At 50.0% G+C, this 20,697-nt stretch overlaps 2 protein-coding genes across 5 annotated transcripts in view; one reads left to right on the top strand and one right to left on the bottom strand.

Annotated features, from left to right (window-relative positions):
* RUSC2 (RUN and SH3 domain containing 2) overlaps nt 1-17,666 on the top strand; it is a 58,046-nt gene extending 40,380 nt beyond the window's left edge. For 2 of the 4 annotated variants that reach the window (XM_079927820.1, XM_079927821.1), the window contains exons 2-12: nt 4,783-6,879; nt 11,495-12,124; nt 12,339-12,524; nt 12,694-12,834; nt 13,999-14,075; nt 14,287-14,461; nt 14,552-14,657; nt 15,331-15,377; nt 15,831-16,641; nt 16,735-16,872; nt 16,957-17,666. In XM_079927820.1, coding sequence (XP_079783946.1) covers nt 4,851-6,879; nt 11,495-12,124; nt 12,339-12,524; nt 12,694-12,834; nt 13,999-14,075; nt 14,287-14,461; nt 14,552-14,657; nt 15,331-15,377; nt 15,831-16,641; nt 16,735-16,872; nt 16,957-17,158 — 4,542 coding nt within the window. In that variant the 5' untranslated portion in view covers nt 4,783-4,850 and the 3' untranslated portion in view covers nt 17,159-17,666. Of the gene's footprint in view, nt 1-2,875; nt 3,009-4,782; nt 6,880-11,494; nt 12,125-12,338; nt 12,525-12,693; nt 12,835-13,998; nt 14,076-14,286; nt 14,462-14,551; nt 14,658-15,330; nt 15,378-15,830; nt 16,642-16,734; nt 16,873-16,956 lie in introns of those variants that run through there. The other 2 variants (XM_079927822.1, XM_079927823.1) reach the window with 2 other exon arrangements.
* An 11-nt stretch (nt 17,667-17,677) lies between these two features.
* On the bottom strand, nt 17,678-19,841 carry CIMIP2B (ciliary microtubule inner protein 2B). Its single transcript, XM_079927824.1, is given in 6 exon segments — nt 17,678-17,853; nt 18,155-18,352; nt 18,429-18,480; nt 18,690-18,971; nt 18,973-19,219; nt 19,623-19,841. Coding segments are annotated over 6 exon segments (924 nt in total). The 5' UTR covers nt 19,679-19,841; the 3' UTR covers nt 17,678-17,764.
* Nucleotides 19,842-20,697: the final 856 nt, after the last annotated feature.

Here is a 20,697-nt window from a genome sequence, read left to right on the forward strand (position 1 = left end):
TAGCCGCCGCTCATCACAACTAGAGAAAGCCCGCACACAGCAACAAAGACCCAACACAGCCAAAAATAAATAAATAATAAAAATATATATATATGTACATAACAGATATTTATTAGAAAGTTAGATGAAACAAAAAGAATAAAATTAAAAAATAATCGAAAATCACTCAACAGCAATAATCACTGTTAACATTTTGTTGCAAAGTCAGCCCTCCGTATCTGCGGGTTGTGCATGCATAGATTCAACCAACCGAGGATTAAAAATATTCAGGAAAAATGTTCCAGAAAGTTCCAAAAAGCTAAACTTGAATTTGCCATGCTCTGACAACTATTTACATAGCATTTACATTGTATCAGGTATTACAAGTAATCTGAAGATGATTTAAAGTAAACAGGAGGATGTGTGTAGGTTATATGCAAATACTACGACATTTTATATAAGGGACCTGAGCACCCTTGGATTTTGGTACTGTTTATGCTTTCACGTTTTCTTCCATGTATATTGCTATGGTTTGAATGTCTGTGTGTCCCCTCCCCGCCATCCATGTGTTGAATTCTAAGTCCCAAAGGTCAAGGTAGTAAGAGGTAGGGCCTCTGGGAAGTGATTAGGTCTTGAGAGCAGAGCCCTCCTGAATGAGATTAGCGCTTTTATAAAACAGAAAGATCCCTTGTCCGTTACACTATGTGAAGACACAGGTAGAAGTTGCTAACTATGAACCAGAAAGTGGGCTTTCACCAGAACTCAGCCATGCTGGAACCTTCATCCTAATCTTGGACTTCCCAGCCTCCAGAACTGTAAGAAATACATTTCTGCTGTTTATAAAGCCACCCAGTCTGAGGTATTTTGTCATAGCAGCCTGAATGGACTGACAGATATAGAGATATATTTATTTACAACAATGGTGTCATACTGTAAATTCTGTTTGTAATCTGCTATTTTCACTTAATAGTTTGTGAATAGTTTCTCAAGTCAATAATAATCAAATTAACCAACGTTGTTTTAATGATACTCTGTTCTGTACGTTTTTGGTTTTTTTTTTTTTTGGCTGCGTTGGGTCTTCATTGCTGCTCGTGGGCTTTCTCTAGTTGTGGTGAGCAGGGGCTACTCTTCGTTGCGGTGCACGGGCTTCTCAGGGCTTCTCATTGCAGTGGCTTCTCTTGTTGCAGAGCACGGGCTCTAGGCGCACAGGCTTCAGTAGTTGTGGCACCCGGGCCCAGCAGTTGTGGCTCGTGGGCTTTAGAGTACAAGCTCAGTAGTTATGGCACGTGGGCTTAGTTGCTCCGCGGCATGTGGGATCTTCCCGGACCAGGGCTCGAACCGTGTCCCCTGCATTGGCAGGCGGATTCTTAACCACTGTGCCACCAGGGAAGTCCCTGTTCTGTAATTTTAAAACTGATTATTGTTGGAATTTTACTGTGTTCCCAACTTTCTGTTATCCTTGTGGCATATATATTTGAGTTCAAAGTTTTCTTGGCAAAGGAAGAGAAGAGATGGGAAGGAGTGAAGGGGAAATTATCTCACATACCTCATAGCAAAACTTCCTCAAAATTATCTTTATCCCTCTCTACAAAATCCCATACTTTAAGGCAGCTGTTCCTCTCTTTTCTTTTTCTCATCTTGTCTCTGCAAATACCCACTCCCCTCCACTGCTAAACATTGGTTCCCTTCCCTCTTCCCATAAACCTTAATCTTTTTTCCTACTTACAAATTATATCTTAACAGCTTTGTTAAGGTATAATTCACATACCATAAAATCCACTCTTTTATAAAACTGAGACATAATTCACATTCCATAAAACTATGGAGTTTTTATTTTATTCACAGACTTGTGTAACCATCACCGCTATCTGATTTCAGAACATTTTCATCACCCCCGAAAAGAACCTCCATCCCCATTAGTAGTCACTCCCCATCTTCCAGTCCCTCAGTCCCTGGCAACCACTATTCTACTTTTTGTTTCTGTGTATTTGCCTATTCTGGACATTTCATGTAAATGGAATCATATAACATCATACAAAGAAGCCTTTTACGACTGGCTTCTTTCACTTACCTTTTCGAGATTCCGTCATGCTGTATGTAGCATGTGTCAGTACTTCATTCCTTTTATCGCTAAATAATATTCCATTATGTATACCGTATTATGTTTATCTGTTCATCAGTTGATGAACATTTGAATTGTTCCCACTTTTCTGGCTACTGTGAATAATGCTGCTGTGAATATTTGTATACAAGCTTTTGTGTGAACATACGTCTTCATTTCTCTTGGGTATATACCTAGGAGTAGAATTTCTAAGTCATATGGTAACTCTATGTTTAACATTTTGAGGAACTGCCAGACTGTTTTTCCAAAGTGACTGCACCATTTTACAATGGCTCCAGCACTGTTTGAGGGTTGCAGTTTCTCCACATCCATCCACCAGCATTTGTTATTGCCTTTTATCTTAGTGGGAATGAAGTGGTATCTCATTGTGGTTTTTATTTCTCTAATGACTAATGATGTTGAACATCTTTTCATGTGCTTATTAATCATTTGTATGTCTTCTTTGGAGAAATGTCTATTCAAGTTCTTTGCCCAGTTTTTAATTGGGTTATGTACTTTTTATTGTTGAGTTGTAAGAGTTCCTTGTATATTCTAATCAGAAGACTCTTATCAGATACACAATTGGCAAATATTTTCTCTCATCCTCTGAGTTGTCTTTTCACTTTCTTGATGGTCTCCCTTGAGGCACAAAGGTTTTTGATTTTTATGAAATCTATCTTATCTGTTTTCTCTATTATCACTTGTGTTTTTGGTATCTTATCTAAGAAAGCATCCCATCTTAATCTTAATCTAAGATAATGCATTTACTCCCATGTTTTCTTCTGTAACTCTTAGCCTTGTGGCTCAGTTTAGCCTCTCTGATTTCTGCCTTTCTGCATATCTACTCCTTACCTCAATCAACACACAAAGGCTTGGGAAGTCCAACAGAGGAGCCTTCCTCTCAGAAAGGAAAGGAGGAAGAAAGAAGGTAAATACTTGCTTTTTAATTTTAATGTAATTTAACTTAACACAAAAGAATATATTTAATAATGTCCCTTGCACATGTATTTATTAGACACTTGAATTTTTTCTTTTGTGTGTTGCCTGTTCATGTCCTTGAGCATGTGTGACTTGCCTGGCCCTTTACTGTACTCCACATGAAGAGCTCTGATCCTGTGATCTAAATGAGTTACACTTTTAAAAATTGGTGGTATATGGGTTCAACTAAATGATGCAGAACTTATAGGCAGTGAGGGGTTTAGACTCATGGTAGGTAAGGAAAATGACAGGAATGATAAGGAAAAGAAGAGAAATGAATGAATTAGGAGAAATTAGGTAGGAGAAGTCTGAGCAAGTGAAGTCTTTTGGGACATGAACTTGGTAGCACAGGAGACTAGAACTTGAGGAGGCCATTCTGCCATGGTCCAGCCAAGAGACCAGAGAAGCTTAGAATGGACTCTGTGTAGAGAACTTGACCTTAACCTATCAGAATTAAAACTGGGAAGAGAAGACTTTTTAGGGGACCCTCATAGTTAAAGTTTTGGCTAAAACTGGGCAGAATCTGGGCACTTCAGATCTGTACCCTGAGCTAGATAAATATTAAGAATATTTTTTGCCTGGGGACTTCCCTGGTGGCGCAGTGGTTAAGAATCCACCTGCCAATGCAGGGAATGTGGGTTCAAGCCCTGGTCCGGGAAGATCCCACATGCTGCGGAGCAACTAAGCCCATGTGCCACAACTACTCACCCTGCACTCTAGAACCCGCGAGCCACAACTACTGAGCCTGCGTGCCACAACTACTGAAGCCTGTGCGCCTAGAGCCCCTGCTCCTCAACAAGAGAAGCCACCGCAATGAGAAGCCCGCGCACTGCAAGGAAGAGTAGCCCCCGCGCGCCACAACTAGAGAAAGCTCGTGCGCAGCAGCGAAGACCCAATGCAGCCAAAAATAAATTAATTAATTTTTTTAAAAAAGGATATATTATGCCTCATGTTTGCCAAGCCTTATCTGATGTTGTGCTAGAATGATACAAAAAAGATAAAAACAGACCTCTACCCACCTTGAGAAGGAAGAGGCTGGCATCAGCCATACTAGTAGTCTGATGCCTAACTCGGTCTCTATTCAAGAAGCTCTAGTACAGTAGTGGAGAGAGTGAGGATCTTTAGCCCACAGCCATCAGAGAGGGGCAGGTATTCTGGGGCTCAGAGGAGGAGAAAAGGTGTCCAAGATGACATAGGCGTCAAATGATATAATACATTAAAATTTATTTTTCTTGCAAAATTATAGCTTATTGCTATGCATACGTGATACATTATTTGTGGTTTCCCCCCCTCATCTGTAAACGTGCTGTAGCTGTGTCTAAGACATCTCTGTATCTCCTCAGTGCCTAGTACCCTTTCAGGCATCTTAGACAGTTTTTTCTTAGTTATGTCATTATTCATACATTTTTTGTACTCAGGACTAGTCGTTATTTACTGCTAAGAAAGAGAAGGAGAAAATGCTGTCCCTGAGATTCCCCAGACCTTCAGATGTGGCATTTTGTTGCAAGTGGATGCATGACGAACTTAAAATGAAGGGGAACTCAAGAGCTGGACCTGTGCAATGCAGAAAATGTGCCTTGACGAGCTGTATTATCCAGCTGCATCTTGACTCTGAATCTTTTTTCCTCTTGGGCTCTTCTCCATCTGAAAATGATATGGGTAAGGGCATGTCCCTGACTTCGGGAAGGTGACATTAGGTTCCCTTTCTTTCCCTCTCTCTCCAGGTACCAAGCTCTCCTGATGAAATGTGTTCTGCCCCACTGGGCTCCGGGGGCAGTGTCTGGTGCTGTTGATGCCCTTGTTCGAACTTTCCAGAATGGATAGTCCCCCAAAGCTGACTGGAGAGACCCTCATCGTCCACCACATCCCCCTGGTACACTGTCAAGTCCCAGACAGGCAATGCTGCGGAGGGGCAAGTGCAGGTAGCGGGAGCACAAGACCCAATCCCTTCTGCCCACCTGAGCTGGGCATCACCCAGCCTGATCAAGACCTGGGACAAGCCGACTCTCTGCTATACAACAGTCTGCATTCTGCTCCCGGGGGATCTGCGCGATCTGCAGACAGCACCAAGAACAGAGGTCGGGATGGAAGAGGCCCCGGGGCCCCTAAACGACACAATCCCTTTTTGCTGCAAGAGGGTATTGCTGAGCCAGGACTTGGTGACCTGTATGATGACAGCATTGGTGATAGTGCCACCCAGCAGTCCTTCCACCTGCACGGGGCTGGCCAGCCCACCTTCCATCCCTCCTCTTTCCAGCTGCCACCACCTGGCCCCAGAGTGGGCAGGCCATGGGAGGCAACACATAGTCGGGCTGGAGTGGTGGAGGGGCAGGAACAGGAGCCAGTGACCACCTTGGATGCCCAGCAGTGCAGCAGTAGCCACAGTTGCCGGCCAGAGCCGGAAGCAGAGACGATGGAGCTGGATGAGTACGGGGGCCCTGGCGGGAGTGGCAGCGGGGGTGGAGCCAGTGATACCTCTGGCTTTTCCTTTGACCAGGAGTGGAAGCTCAGTTCAGATGAATCCCCAAGGAACCCCAGATGCTCAGGCTCAGGACCCCAGCACTGCCGCTGCAGTAGCACATCCAGTCAGTCCGAGGCGGCTGACCAGTCCATGGGCTATGTGAGCGACTCCTCCTGCAACAGCTCAGACGGAGTGCTGGTCACCTTCAGCACCCTCTACAACAAGATGCACGGCAACTCCCATGCCAATCTCAACTCTGCCCCGCAATCTTGCAGCGACTCTTCCTTCTGCAGCCACTCAGACCCCAGCGCCTTCTACCTGGACCTGCAGCCCTCCCCAGCAGAGTCTAAGATGTCTTGTGAGTCCCACCACCCTGACAGTGGAGGGAGGGAAGGTGGCTATGGTTGTCCTCATGCCTCGTCTCCTGAGCTTGATGCCAACTGCAACTCCTACCGCTCGCACTGTGAGCCCTGCCCAGCTGTGGCTGACCTCACAGCCTGCTTCCAGAGCCAGGCCCGTCTTGTTGTGGCCACACAGAATTACTATAAACTTGTCACCTGTGACCTGTCCTCCCAATCATCCCCAAGCCCAGCTGGCTCTTCCATCACCAGCTGCTCAGAGGAACACACCAAGATAAGTCCTGCGCCAGGCCCTGGCCCAGACCCTGGCCCTAGCCAGCCCTCTGAGTATTACCTGTTCCAGAAGCCAGAAGTCCAGCCAGAGGAACAAGAAGCAGTGGGCTCCGAAGTGGAAGCACCTGCTCCCGTGGGCCCCACTGTGATCGAGGGGCAGGTGTACACTAATACTTCACCCCCCAACCTCAGCACTGGACGTCAGCGCTCTCGAAGCTACGACCGCGGCCTAGAGCGCAGCCCTCCTATCCGCCTGGGCTCACTGGAACGCATGTTGAGTTGCCCAGTACGCCTGAGTGAGGGCCCTGCAGCCCTGACTGGGCCTAGTTCCCCACCTCGGCGTGTCACCTCCTTTGCTGAACTCGCCAAGGGCCGGAAGAAAACTGCAGGCTCTGGCTCCCCCCCACTGCGAGTGAGCGCTGGGGACTCCTCCCAGGAGTTCTCACCCATCCAGGAAGCCCAGCAAGACAGGGTGGGCCCACTAGATGAGGGCACTCACTGTAGCCATAGCCTACCACCCATGCCCTTGGGGCCAGGCCTGGACCTAGTTGGCCCAGAGCCCTGGTCCACCCAGGTCTGTCAGGGCCTCCAGTCCAGTGAGATGCCACCTGCTGGCCTCAGAGCTGCTGGGCAAGGCCCCCTGGCCCAGCTGATGGATCCAGGGCCTGCTCTCCCAGGGAGCCCAGCCAGCAGCCATACCCAGAGGGATGCAAGAGCTAGAGCTGACGGTAAGGAACCTAAAGGCTGGAGAATACCAGGGTGTGTGCATGGCCTCCTCAGTAGTAGGGCCCTGCCCACCACCCCACGCATACCACTAGAGGTTCCTCAGCCTAGATCAATCATCTTTCCAGTCCAGAGCATGTCCTACGGTTGTAATAGGGGGAAGGAGGATGGAGAATAAAAAATACACCAAGGAGATAAAATTAGCACAACTTAGAGATTGATGTATCGGGAAAGGAAGTACTCAAAAGATTGTGATTCTAAGCCCGGATGACTGGAAATATGTTGATACATGGTTAGGGACTGTAAACACAGAAGTAGATTTACTGGAAAAGGAATAAGGCATGAGTTCCATTTTGGACATTAAGGAATTTGCAGTGTTTAAGGGAAATGTCCAACAGGCAAACCACCCTGGGTATCAGTAAGTTCATTCTTTGATCAGTGATTGTAGCCACTCTTCAAAGAACCTGAGACCTGACACTTAACCTTTAAGCCTCCCAGGCCAGCTCTTTCCCTATTTACTTTATTACACTTAAGTAATTATTTTTTAAAAGCTCTATGTTAAGTGGGTGCTGGTGATAGATGAGAGGAACAATCTCTGTCCTTAAGGAATTCCGATGAAGGGTGGAAACAGAAAAGGAAACAAAATTAAAATGTAGAGATGGCAGTGTGCGGTACAAAATTAAAATGTAGAGATGGCGGTGTGTGGTACTAGTCTATGAGAGGGATAGCTAAACAGACCAAAATGTCAGAGGAGTGCTCATACAGTTTACATTTAAGCACAGTCTAGAAAAATGATTAGGAATAGGCTTTGTGGAGACTCATAAAAAGAACATTCTAGGCCCATACAGTAGTCTATACAAAATCACAAAGGCACAGCATATCTTGATGCTTTCCAGAAACTGCAGATAATTTAGTATAGCTATAGTGGAATGTGGATGGAACCATTGAAGGATTTTAATCAGGAAAGTGGCATTTTTTGGTTTGTTACAGCATAGTGGCATGTTTTGATTTGCATTTTAGAAAGATTTCTGATTGTTTGGGTGGAAGGTAGATTAGAAAGGATGTCTCCCTGGAGGTCAGGAGACCCCTGTGATCAGAGAGTCATTGGAATAAAAATAGTAGTTGAAGCTATGAGTGGATGAGAACATCCAGGGAGAATGTGTAGAGTTATAAAGGGAATGATGGACGGAGCCCTGGGGATACAGTGATTTAAGGTTGAGCAGAGCAACCCTCAAAGGAGACTGAGAAAAATTAGCCAAGAAAATAGAGGGAAAACCAGGAGAGGGTGAAGTCACAGGAGCCAAAGGAGGAGAACGTTTCAAGAAGAGTTAGTTCAACAAATGAGTTCTGAAAAGAAATCACTAGGATTAAGGCTGAAGAATCCCAAGAGCAGCATTTGGGAGTGGCCAGCATAGAAGCCAGATCTCAGAAGGTTTGGAAGGAAAGGGGAGATAAAGCAGGGGAAAGGTCGATAAAGGGGAATTGGCTGTCTGTAGCCTTAGGTTGGTCTGTTGGCTTCTCAAAGGAAAAGGGTTAAAAAAAATCATAAATGGTGTTGTCTCTGCTGTTAGGGAGATCACAGTCTATCAGAAGACTTCACACTCCTAAACATACACAGAGGAGGTGCCCTTGGGGAAGGGATGCAGGAGGGTCTCTAGGGAAGAGGGGGGTCAGAAACAGCAGGGATTGGTCAGAGTGCTTTGGAACCCACGCTCTTCTGAGATTGCAGTGTCTGGTGGGTGATATCTAGGCACAGGGCTTGCAGTCTGAGGGCAAGAGCAGCCCTGGTCAGAGATGGGAGGAGAGGCCTTAAAAGTGTTTTTGCTATCAGGTAAGAATTTTCATATTGAGATGCTGTTTTGTTCCATAAGTCTCCAGTGACTTACCACAGGGCTTTTTTCTTGATTCTGTATGACTTTTTTTTTTATATCAAAAAATGATGACAAAAGAAGTGAGATCTCTTTGAGATTCTGAGCAGCAGAATCAAGATTCAAAAGGGTTTTACCAAGTCGGGAAAGAACGTTTTGTTCTTTCAGGGACCAATATGAACTTTGATAATGTAAGCTGTACTTGAGTTGATTTGGGATATTTAATTGATTGCAAACTCAGAATGAGTCAGCAGTTTGGAAGGGCTTCCAAAAAGTTAAAATGGTTGGATTCATTTAGAGACTCGAGAAGGGAGGAGTTGATAGTCCCCCTCACCCTTGTGAACCACTTAGAGCCCTCCTGGAAGTTCTGGACACTCCATTTTAAGAGGGAACCAAGGGGCTGGGGCTGTGTCGCCCACAGAAGAACAGACTTGGGTGAATGTGGTCTCTATCTCCAATTTTCTTAAGGGCTGTCACATAGAAAATGAGAAAACTTATTCCCTGTATTCCCTGAGGGTAGAACTGATACCCACTCCCCACAGTAGACACCCCTCCCCCTTTCTGATCTTACTGCCTGAGAACTTAGCAGGGAGGATTTTTAAAAGAGTAGGAATAGATAGTCTAATTCAGACATACTCTGCATAGCATGTACAGTAAAGCTGGGATTGGGAGGGCCTACTCTGATAGCCAGCGTCAGCTCAGTCTTGAAATTTGGTATTTAAGTAAGTGGAGAGGATGAAGACATTCCCAGTAGGAAAAGCAGTGTGCTTAAAGATGGGAATGGGGGGGAAGAGTGGTGTCAATGAGCATGGCAGGTGTGGACGTTTGAGGGGAGAGCAGCTAATTTGTGGCAGGTGTGGACACCTACCTGACTGAGAAGATTAGACTTTGTTCTGTGGGCAGTAGCGCCGCAGGAAATAAAATACTTCCTAAAGCTGGTATATGTAAGAAGATTTGGATGCAGTGAGCCTATACTGAACCGAGGGTGACAGTGAGGCTTCATTCATTTAACGAATCTTTATTCAGTACCCACCATGCACCAGGGTCTGTTCTAGGCACTGGGGATACAGCAGTAAACAATTTAAAAATCCCTGCTTTTCTGGAGCCCTTATAAGGAGTAATGGACAATAAACAAATAAGATAATTTCTGATAGTGAAAAATGGCTAAAAAGGAAATAAAACAGGGTGATGAGAGCATGACTTGCCAGAGGGACTGGGGTGGTCAGAGAAGGTCTTAATGAAGTGATGCTTGAGCTGATGCCTGAATGATGAGACAATTTCAGCGAGAACAAAAGACCCCGAGATGTTAATGAACTTGGCATGTTGAAGGACAGAAGAAGGTATTGCTGGAGCATAGTGAGCCAGGGAGAATGACAAGGGTTGTTCTCTGATCACTGACTGGGAATAGCAGGAGGGTATAGTCTGAAAATTTCCACTGAGAGTGGTTCTGAAGCATCTCCTTTACAGGGTGTGTTCACCATCCCCTTAAGACTCGCTGAAGTAAATAAATGGGGAAAGATGAGGAATAGGAAAATCCAGCCTGATATCATTTCATGTGTAGTACAATGTGGTAAAGACAACATTAGCCCCGAAGTCAAACTCTGACTTAGGCAGAATTCTAGCTCTGCAGCTTTCTAGTTGTGTGACCTTGGGCGAATGACTTAATCTCTAAATTTCCAATACCCAGATCTTTCAAGTATGGATACTAATTCCTTCCTCAGAACTGTGGAGCCAGGGGTGCCAGTGAACCACACCCAGGGTTTCAGGTGGTATGGATGCTTATAGCGCCACCTTGTGTTCTTTTACATGTTTACAGTGTGTGCAGTGTTTCATTAGCTGCACAGCCCATACACAAAGACTTTCCCTCTGTGCAGCGTCCTGTTGTGTGAGTGAGTCCCGTGTTTTGGAGTGAGACCCGTGTTTTGAGGGACACTGACTAGAAGATTGGCTGAAAGAACAGGAGAGGACCACTCCTGGGGAACACACCTCTATGTAGAGGGAACAGATGTGGACTCTGGGGCTCCAATACCAGGATCATGAGAGAGTGGGAGCAGGGTGGATAGGGTGACAGGGGGGCTGATTCTAGCTGCAAGTAAAGAAATATTTTATTGTGGTTAGATTTGCTCAAAAATGAAATGTGTCGTCTCTAGTGGAGACAGGGGATGATGGGCGAAAGCTTGAAGTAAATTAACATCTTGACCCTGAAAATATATTACTAACTCCAAGTCTTTAGGCCTTAGAAACAGAGAAAATGACGGTTCTGCCATTGGCAGAAATGGAAATCATCAGGAGAATGAATGAGGTGTTTTAAAATGGCAAATTTTAAATGAAAGCAGAACCCTAAAGTAGAATGATCTAGAGATCAAGAAGAAGGTTGGGGCTAAAGCCATGGGTTCAGGAGTTGCCTGTACGACTGTCTGAACGTGAACAAGGCAGGGAAGAAAGTGTAGAGTGAAATATAAGAATTGAGCCTTAAGATATGCCCGTCTTTGAAGTCAAGAAAATGAAGAAGGACTGAACAGTCAAGAGGTACAAGACAGGTCAATGTCATAAAAACACTAGGAAAAGTTTTACAAAAGACGGGAGGAGCACATTCCACAAACTTGAATTACCCCTACCCCATTCAATTCCTTCAGCCCAGGTCCTACCCCGCTCATCCCCTTTCCCCAGGGAGCGTCATCTCCTGCTTCTTGTCTTCCCCTCACGTGAGTTCAGTGTTCATCTGATTCCTTCTCCATCCCTGTTGCCGCAGGGGGTGGTGCTGAGAGCCGACCAGTCCTTCGCTACAGCAAGGAGCAGAGGCCAACCACGCTGCCCATCCAGCCCTTCGTGTTCCAGCACCACTTCCCCAAGCAGCTGGCCAAGTCCCGGGCCCTCCACAGCCTCTCCCAGCTCTACAGCCTCTCGGGCTGCACCCGTGCACCGCAGCGTGCCCCTCTGGCTGCCCCCACTGCTCAGGTCCCAGCGCACGCTCCTTCAGGGGAGCCTCAGGCATCCAGCAGCGGAGGTGCCAGGAAAGCTGGGCCTGAGCCACAAACCTCACGGCCGTCACCCCTGGGCAGCTACTCCCCCATCCGGAGTGCCGGCCCCTTTGGGCCCAGCACCGACTCTTCTGCCTCCACTTCGTGCTCCCCTCCCCCAGAGCAGACCACAGCCACAGAAAGCCCACCTCCATGGGGCCGCTCCTGTCCTCCTGCTGTCCGGCCTGCCACCTCCCAGCAGCCACAAAAGGAGCATCAGAAGATACTGACCTTGGCTGAGTACCGACTCCATGGAACAGGAAGCTTGCCTCCTCTGGGCTCCTGGAGATCTAGCCTCAGCCGGGCGGAGAGCCTGGCCCGGGGAGGTGGTGAGGGCAGCATGGCTTCCAGGCCCAATAATGGTATGAGGTTCAGTGCCTGCCCCCCACCCCACCCCAAGCAAGCTACCTCCCCGCTGAATGGTTTCTTATACTCCAGCTTGGGGTCAGAGGTTACAGTGTTTGCATCTGTGGCTAACATCCCAACCCTCATGTTTTATATGGGCCCACTGGGTGGGTATGAAATGCTGTCTTCTGACTATTTCCTGTCTCTTTTGCTAATCTGTTCTGCTTTCAGCCAACCATCTATCCCCTCAAGCACTCAAGTGGAGGGAATACAGGAGGAAGAACCCTCTAGGGCCACCTGGTCTGTCAGGGAGCCTAGACCGAAGGCCACAGGATGGTCGACTGGCCCGAAGGAACCCCATCTTTGAGTTCCCTGGCTCCCTCAGTGCTGCTGGCCATCTGAACTGCCGGCTGAATGGTGTGTGGGCCAGATCCCCAGTAAACCCAGGGCAGGCCCTGCCATAGCTGGGAGGGGCTAGAGAAGGGATCAGTCCCCAAAATCACATGGCTCAGAGGGTATGAGGCACTGAACTGAGCTGCATCTCAGAAAGAGAATTCCTTGGAATTGATTTTTCTCTTCTTTTCAGGTCAAGTAGTGAAGCCGTTACCACTGACCTGTCCTGACTTCCAAGACCCCTTTTCCTTGACTGAGAAGCCTCCAGCTGAGTTCTGTCTGTCCCCAGATGGCAACTCAGAGGCCGTTTCCATTGACCTTCTTCAGAAAAAAGGTGAATATTACTCCTAGCTCCGGACGGGAAATCTGCTATCACTACCTATTTGTGCCTGTTGCCCTACTATCTAGCCCTTCGGAATATTTCCCTGTTCTAGGACTCCAAGTGCTGGGAGGGAATTAGAGAGCACAGGTACTGGGGCAAGAGGCAGAAGTCTTTGTACTGTGGCTCGTGAGTATTTGCAAGTGAGCAAGGATCCTTTATCAGATGCTTAAGAATCAGGTTTTAGTTTCCTCCCTCAGGGAGCTAAGTATAGTGAGGGAGACTCCCATGTGCTATACTGGGGGAGCTCAAGTGCTACAAGCTCTAGCGGTTTGGGTAAACATGATGGTAACATCTAATAAGGTAAGGACTGACAAGGAACCAGTCTATCTAGCAGACCTGTTTAAGTGAGATGATGGGGAGAGAATTGAGCATAACTGCGGGCCTTAGAGAAGCAGCCTGTGAAAGGGAGAAAGATGAAGCTAAAGTCCCTCGCAGAGGCAGAGTGGGGGACTCAGAGTTTAGGGAGAGGGAAGAACCTTAGGCAAGAAGGGGAATAGCCACCTTCCTCCAAGTGGGAAAGGGATTAAGAGAGGGCAGGTGGGAAGGAAGATAGTTGTAATGTAGCTCTGTCTTTTGGATGGACAGGGAAGTTGAATTCATCACCAGTGGCCTCTGTTCTCTGTGTGAAGTAGAGCCAAGGGCTTGAGAGAGGGGTCAAGATTTGGCAAGGCAACGTGAGAGCATAGCAAAGAGTGCTACAAGGCACACGTCAAAGAAGTGCTTCTCCCAGGCACTGGTGTGAGTAGCACTGGACTTTCTCCTACAACAGCCAATAGCCTGGTTTCTCAGAGTGGAGAGGACAGATGGTTAGAGTGATCCAGGTTTGGAGCAAGAGGGCAAGGAAGTGAGGATGTTGAGTGTCTTGACAATGGAATCATTGAGGTGGGTCTCGGCAGGGAGGTGAAAATAGGAGGGGCTTGAGAACCCGGCAAAAACAGGAAGAGGCCAGGGCCTGCTGTGTGTGCAGGGACAGAGAGAGTGAGTGAGTGAGTGAGTGTGTGTGTGTGTGTGTGTGTGTGTGTGGAAGCCCTTCCCTCTTCCCACTGAGGGCTCAGTCCCAGCTGAGTTGCCCAGGGACTTGATTAGGGACCCATCACATCAAATTCTCACTTGCAGGGCTGGTGAAAGCTATTAACACGGCTGTAGACCTCATTGTGGCCCATTTTGGCACAAGCCGGGATCCTGGGGTAAAGGTAGGCAAGAAACTGTGGAGAGCTGAGCTCTACCCTGCTGACCCTCACCTATTCTCTGCTACCACCTGCCCTTGCTCTCTTGCCTCTAGAACTCAGAGTTGGGTACTTAGAGATGGGGATCGCAAGAGAAGCACCGTAAGGACTAAGAGAGTCAGAAAGGACCAAGGTCAGGCTCCAGATGATTCCCTGTACTTCCCTACTGCATCCACAGGCAAAGCTGGGGAATAGTTCTGTGAGCCCCAATGTAGGCCACCTGGTTCTGAAGTACTTGTGCCCTGCGGTCCGGGCGGTGTTGGAGGATGGGCTCAAGGCCTTTGTGCTGGATGTCATCATCGGGCAGCGGAAGAACACCCCGTGGAGTGTGGTTGAGGCTTCCACACAGCTAGGTAAGTGCTGGCTGGCAAGATAGGGACCCCAGGCTGAATTTCAGGGTTCCAGGATTGGGCACGTGACCTCCAACTCTGGCTTCCTCCCAGGCCCATCCACCAAGGTTTTGCACGGCCTGTACAACAAAGTCAGCCAATTCCCAGAGCTCACCAGTCATACCATGCGCTTCAACGCCTTCATCCTCGGCCTGCTCAAGTGAGTGTGTGGAAATCTACAAACCACCGGTCCCCTCCCCTGGGCTCTGGCACTTCTGAAGAACCAGCTCCCTAGACTGGGTCAGAAAGGGTGGATCTGCAGGATCTTTGGCCAGGGCCCAGGCTCACTTTCTCCCCACCTAGCTACAGCCTCTCTCAGTAGGTCACTGGTCTCCCAGCAGACCCATCAGTCTCTGGCACTGATCACCAACATGGTCTTCTGCTTTTACAAATCCATAATCTGGTTCATTTGGAAATTAACCTGGTTCTCAGTTTCTTTGGATATTGTAACCCTGATCCTGTCCATTCCAGCACTGCTTCCAAATCCTGCTTGACCCAGTTCACCTTGGCACCCACATCACAGTATCCTTCTTTTCTCAAGTATGGGCCGAGGTCATCCCCTTTGGTCCTGAGCTATCCTGTCCTCTCACTCAGCAGCTGCCCTGACTTCCTGGGTCACGGGCAAGCCAACTCCATTCTAAGAGGAAGTGATTGGCTTGTGAATCACATGTTCACCCCCTCCCTATTAACCAGGTAGCATCACTGCCATAGCAGGGAGATGTTCACCTATACCTCTGCCCTGTGCATGACCCCCCCCATATCTGTCTTCTTTGTATCTTATCATCTGGCTATATCCACACAAGACTCAACTCTCTTCACCTATCTCCCTACAGCATCCGGTCCCTGGAGTTCTGGTTTAATCACCTCTATAACCATGAAGGTAATGCTCAGAACCCTGGTCTGTCTTGCAAACTCAGCAGAGGCCAGACCTCGGAGGATCGAAAGAGGGAGGCACAGCTGTCTTTTCAGATGCTAGAAGTGGGGAGGAGAACCACACAGGCTTTCATCCTCAAGGCTTGGGCTTCTACCCAAGTCCTCTCCCAGCCTCTGCTTGTGTTAGAGCCTTGGAGTCAGCGGGATACTCAGGCAATCTGGGAGTCAGGGTGGCCAGGAACCTCTCTCCTCTGAACTCACGGCTGCCACTTAAGATTGTGGAGCTTCCGCACTGCACAACTTCAGAAGGCATCGTTTACACCGTAGTGCATCTAAGTGGCACGGCACACAGCCTGTGCAGCAGTCCACAGTGACTCCACCCAGGTTGCCTTTCACAGGCCCACCCCAGGCCGGGCTCTGCTTCTCTGTGTGGCTCAGTCCCTCTCTCTTTCTCCCCTAGATATCATCCAGACCCACTACCAGCCGTGGGGTTTCCTGAACGCGGCGCATACGGTGTGCCCTGGCCTCCTGGAGGAACTGCTGCTGCTGCTCCAGCCCCTGGCCCTCCTGCCCTTCAGCCTCGACCTACTGTTCCAGCACCGGCTGTTGCAGAGTGGGCAGCGGCAGCGGCAGCACAAGGAGCTGCTGCGGGTGTCCCAGGACTTGCTGCTGTCCGCCCACTCGACACTGCAGCTGGCCCGCTCCCGGAGCCAGGAGGGCCCTGGAGACATGGACGGGGCAGCCCGTGGGGAGCGGGTGAAGGGTGTGGGTGCCCCAGAAGGTGGAGAAGATGAGGAAGAAGACAAGGAGACAGAGGCAGCTGAGAGCTCAGGGCGTGGCAGGTGGGCCCGAAGTGGGCAGGCTGGCTGGTGGTACCAGCTCATGCAGAGCTCCCAGGTCTACATCGATGGCTCCGCTGAGGGCTCTAGGTTCCCCCGGGGTGGCAGCAATAGCAGCAGTGGCAGCAGCAGTGAGAAAAAGAAAGGGACGGGAGGTGGGGGGCCACCCCCCCGAGAGGGAGTCGTGGAGGGAGCTGAGGCCTGCCCTGCCCCTGAGGAGACCCTTGGCCGGGAGAGGGGCTGGCCTTTCTGGATGGGGAGCCCCCCTGATTCTGTACTGGCTGAGCTGAGGCGCAGCCGGGAGAGGGAGGGGCCCACTGCCCCCCCAGCAGAAAATGAGGAAGGAGCCTTAGAGCCTTCACCCGGGGTCATCAAGTGGGGACACCTCTTCGGGTCCCGAAAGGCTCAGCGGGAGGCCCGGCCCACAAACAGGTAAGAGACAGCCCCTGGTGTGGACAGACGGACGGGGGTGCCTGCTCTAAGCCAGGGCACAGACAGAGCCAGAGCCCGGCCGCTATCCCCTAGGCTACCCTCGGACTGGCTCAGCCTGGACAAGTCCATGTTCCAGCTAGTGGCGCAAACAGTGGGTGCCCGCCGGGAGCCAGAGCCCAAGGAGGGCCTGCAGGAGCCACAGTCTCCAGCCCTGCCTTCCAGCACTCCATGGTGAGCCCTGGGAGACAGAGGGATTTGGGGGCTGGGTTTGGCCCTGGGTGGGGTTTCTCTGACCTCCATTTGTTGTTTCCCCAGCGAGGTGAAGGCACTGTGCCACTATCTGGCCACAGGCCCTGGACAGCTGAGCTTCCACAAGGGAGACATCCTGCGGGTGCTGGGGCCAGCCGGAAGAGACTGGCTGCGCTGCAGCCGTGGCCCTGACACTGGCCTGGTGCCTCTGGCCTATGTGACTTTGACCCCAACTCCAAGTCCAACCCCTGGAAGTAGCCAAAACTGAGGCCCTGTGCATGCTGGTGGCCTCAGGGACCCTCACAACCCCTAGACTCGTAGCCTGAGAGCCCTTCCCAAGCCCTCTGGCCTGGTTACAGAGAGTAGACCGAGAGCTGGGGGCCACATACCCCTGTGCTCAGTATCAATTACTCCCCCTTAACTGTCCCAGTGACCTCGTCCAGATCTCCCCCCAGGAAAGGAGGGAAGGGACGCAGCACTGGGCTGCCAGAATTTCCCCCGCCTATCTTGGCCAGCCCTCCCATGGGTACAGACAGGCATGTCCCTGTGGAGGGAGGTGACCAGAAGGCCCGTTTGTGGGGGTCCCTAGGCCAGGTGGTGAGAAGGATGGGTGACAGTATTGGGGCCAGTTCCCTGAGCCCCCAGCTTTAAGTAGGCTGTGGCCAGTGCCTGGTGGTCAGAGGAGGGAGGAGGAGCCCAGGCTCTGTTTATGTATTTATTTATTTATTTATTACACCTATTAATAAAAAAGGTGCTCGGCCTCCAAACTGTTCTCTCTTTGTGCCTTCTCCCACCCTCCAGACCATCTTTCTTCTTTGCAAAAGGATGGCTGGGATAGGATGAAAAGGAAAGAGAGAACTTGAAGTCTAGGTACCTACGCCAGGAGCTGCTTCTGGATGGTGCTGAGGCCCAGAGCATCATGGGTGAGATGCCCATATGTGCGGCCAAACTGGAACTTATACCCTGTGTGGCCAAAAGATTCTGTCATTTGTAGCCAGAGGCATAGAAAAGTTATTTCTCAGCCAGTTGCCTAGAACCTCCAAGTTATCCTTCAAAATCTGGTCCTAACTACTCCCTAGGAGCTACATCAGTTTCCTTTTCTGCCCAGTGAGAAAGCTGACCCAAGGTCCCCCCATATCTACTAGTTCCAAGCCCTAAACCACCTCCACCCATCTCTCTCTCTCTCACACACATACACACACACACACACACACACACACAAATATTCCAGTCCCCGAAGCCTCCCTCTGGGGGCTGTCCTCACCTGGCACATAGCCCCCGTATTTAGGTACAAGGCCCAGGTTCTGAGGGTAGGTCCTGGAAAGTGAGGGGAGATGTTTAGGATCCTTCTGGGATCTGACCCCTGACTTCATCTGTCCAAATTCCTGCAGTGCCTGGTTGCTGAGCACAGGAAAGCTGGAACCGAAGAGGAAGCGAGCACGGGGCACATAACCAGTGAAGCCTAGGGGAGGGGGATACTAAGTCAGTACCTCCTGGGCACCTCCCCAGGCCTTTGGTCATTACCCACTTCCTCTCACCTGGCATGAAGAACTTGCGAGGATCTCTGTCATCCATGGAATAAGGGGAAGCCTTCTGAGGAGAAGTTGATAGAAGAAAAACAGGGCTATCAAGTTCAGCCCCTGGGCTGTAACACAAGCTCCCAGGGAGGTGAGGCTGGCGGTCTAGCCCACATCCCCTGTCCCACAGCCATGCTACACATGACCACCCCAGACCTGGCCACACAGAGGTAAGGCTCCCCACTCCCGCCTCGTACTCCCCATCAGCCTTCTCCGTCTCACTTGTTCCACCTCCTGCCCCAGCTCTGGCTCCTTTTCCGTCTCTAGCTCTGCCTCCAGCTTTGGCTCTTGGTCTTTCTCCACGTCCTTCTCTCCCTTGGCCTCCTTTGGCAGCTCCTGACTCCTCTGTCGCCCATACCACTGAGTGAAATCATTCAGAGCCTCAGCCCAGACCCGGCTGCTGTTCTTGGCAAAGATGAACTGTGCCTGGGGTACAAAACCTAGGTAGGCAGGGGGCAAGGACGATTTGTTAGTGTGTGGGACCCATGTTCTGGGATGGGGGGTACCTGTTCATACCTGGGTACATACCTGTGTACCCAGGGATCATGCTGGAGCTGAGCCTTTCGTGTCCACGCCTGACAGGCAGGCTTTTCCTGGGACCGTCGGGAGATCTTGGAGGCCGGATGGGAGGCAGAAGTGTGCGGTGGGAAGGGAGCCGGGCTAGGCCAGGAGAGCCGCGAAGTAGCTGCCCAGTCATCTGCCCATAGGTCTGGCCCATGCTGAACCGAAGTAGCGGGCAGTGTCCAGTGTACCTGTAGCACAAGTCTCACCCACTCACCTCTAGAATCCCCGGCCTCACCATCCCCAGAGGCAGAAGCAGAGACCTCTGAAGCCCTGATCTCTTCTGGACTCAGCTGTGTATATATTTGGAGCAGGCGTTTCTTAGTTCTCTGTCTGGGTTTTCAACCCTTCCCCTCTGCTGCTACCCTGTTACCATGGAGAGCACAACACAAAGCTTCATAGCAGGCCCGGCTACTACTGTTCCCTTGCTTTTCCTTTTCCATCCAACATCATAGACATCCCAGCCATAAGCCTCCCATACCAGAATGTCCACCTGGCCCCCAAGGCCGAGGTGGCACAACTCTGCCACCTTTTACACCCTTTTACACCCCTGTTCCCAGAAGCAAACACGTGTGCTCTGGGCAGAAGTCTTACCCTGGGATATAATGAGGGTTCTGAGGGTTCAGCCCTGGTATGAAGGTGCTAGCCATAGCCTTGGGAACCCAGGCGAAGTTCCCTTCGTTTCTCTGAGCCGTTTCTCTGAGCTGAGCTCCTGGGCTGTGTGTGCTGACTGTGTCAAGGGCTGGGAGGCCGAGCCAGAGGCAGGAGGTGGGGCTTGGGGAGGAGAGAGGGGTTGGGGCACTAGTGTGATGGCTGTCAGGGCCCGGGCCGCAGGGGAGTAGAGGCTCACTGGTCCGTCCACTCCAGATCAAGGGCAGCCCTGCCACCTGGGGGCAGGGAGAAGGCCGCATACAGCCTTGCCACTGCAGAACCAAAGGAAGCCCTGAAGTGGCAGGTGGGGGAGCAAAAACTGACAGGCCCATTGAGCTCTGTCTCGAAAGAGGGCCCTTCCTTCCTAAGCCCCTCTCTGAGCACCTGCCTGAGGAGGTGTGGATTGTACGCTCTGTGAGTCTTGGTTGAAGGTGATGGAATTCCTAGGAAAGCCCAGGGGGGAGGTGATAGGGAGAAAAGGAACCTGAAGACCTCTAGGCAGTGACATTGTTTATTTTCAGTAACGTAAGGACAAGAATTACTACTATAATCCGGATCATCATCCATTCAACAAATATGCCGTGCTCTGCCAGGCATGCCGTACAGGGGCAGAACGTCATTTAGTATCTCTGAACCCTACTATCCTCATTTATAAAATGCAGGTGCTGCTGTTGTGAGGCTCAGATTAATGTATGCAGATGTGCTTTGTAACAAACACCTTGAAGCCAGAATGGTGGGGTAGGGGAAAGGGCACAGGCGTGAAGTCAGGCAGCCATGGGCTCCTAACAGCTTGTGAGCTTGAGCCGACCTTACCTTCTCTGAGCAGGTGGCTTCTTCTGAACCTGAAATCCCTAAACTCTTAACATGAAGGTTAAAATAGCCTAACCTACCAAGGTGGTGTCAAAAATAAAGTCAGATAGTGTGTGTGAAAGAACTTACCCCAGCACCTGGCACGCAGCTGCTAAAACTTAATTTCCTTTCCTATTGTTTAGTATCGTCTCTAAGCGTCTAACACAAA

The sequence above is a fragment of the Stenella coeruleoalba genome (assembly GCF_951394435.1).
Source record: "Stenella coeruleoalba genome assembly, chromosome: 7".
In the NCBI taxonomy this organism is placed as follows: Eukaryota; Metazoa; Chordata; class Mammalia; order Artiodactyla; family Delphinidae; genus Stenella; species Stenella coeruleoalba.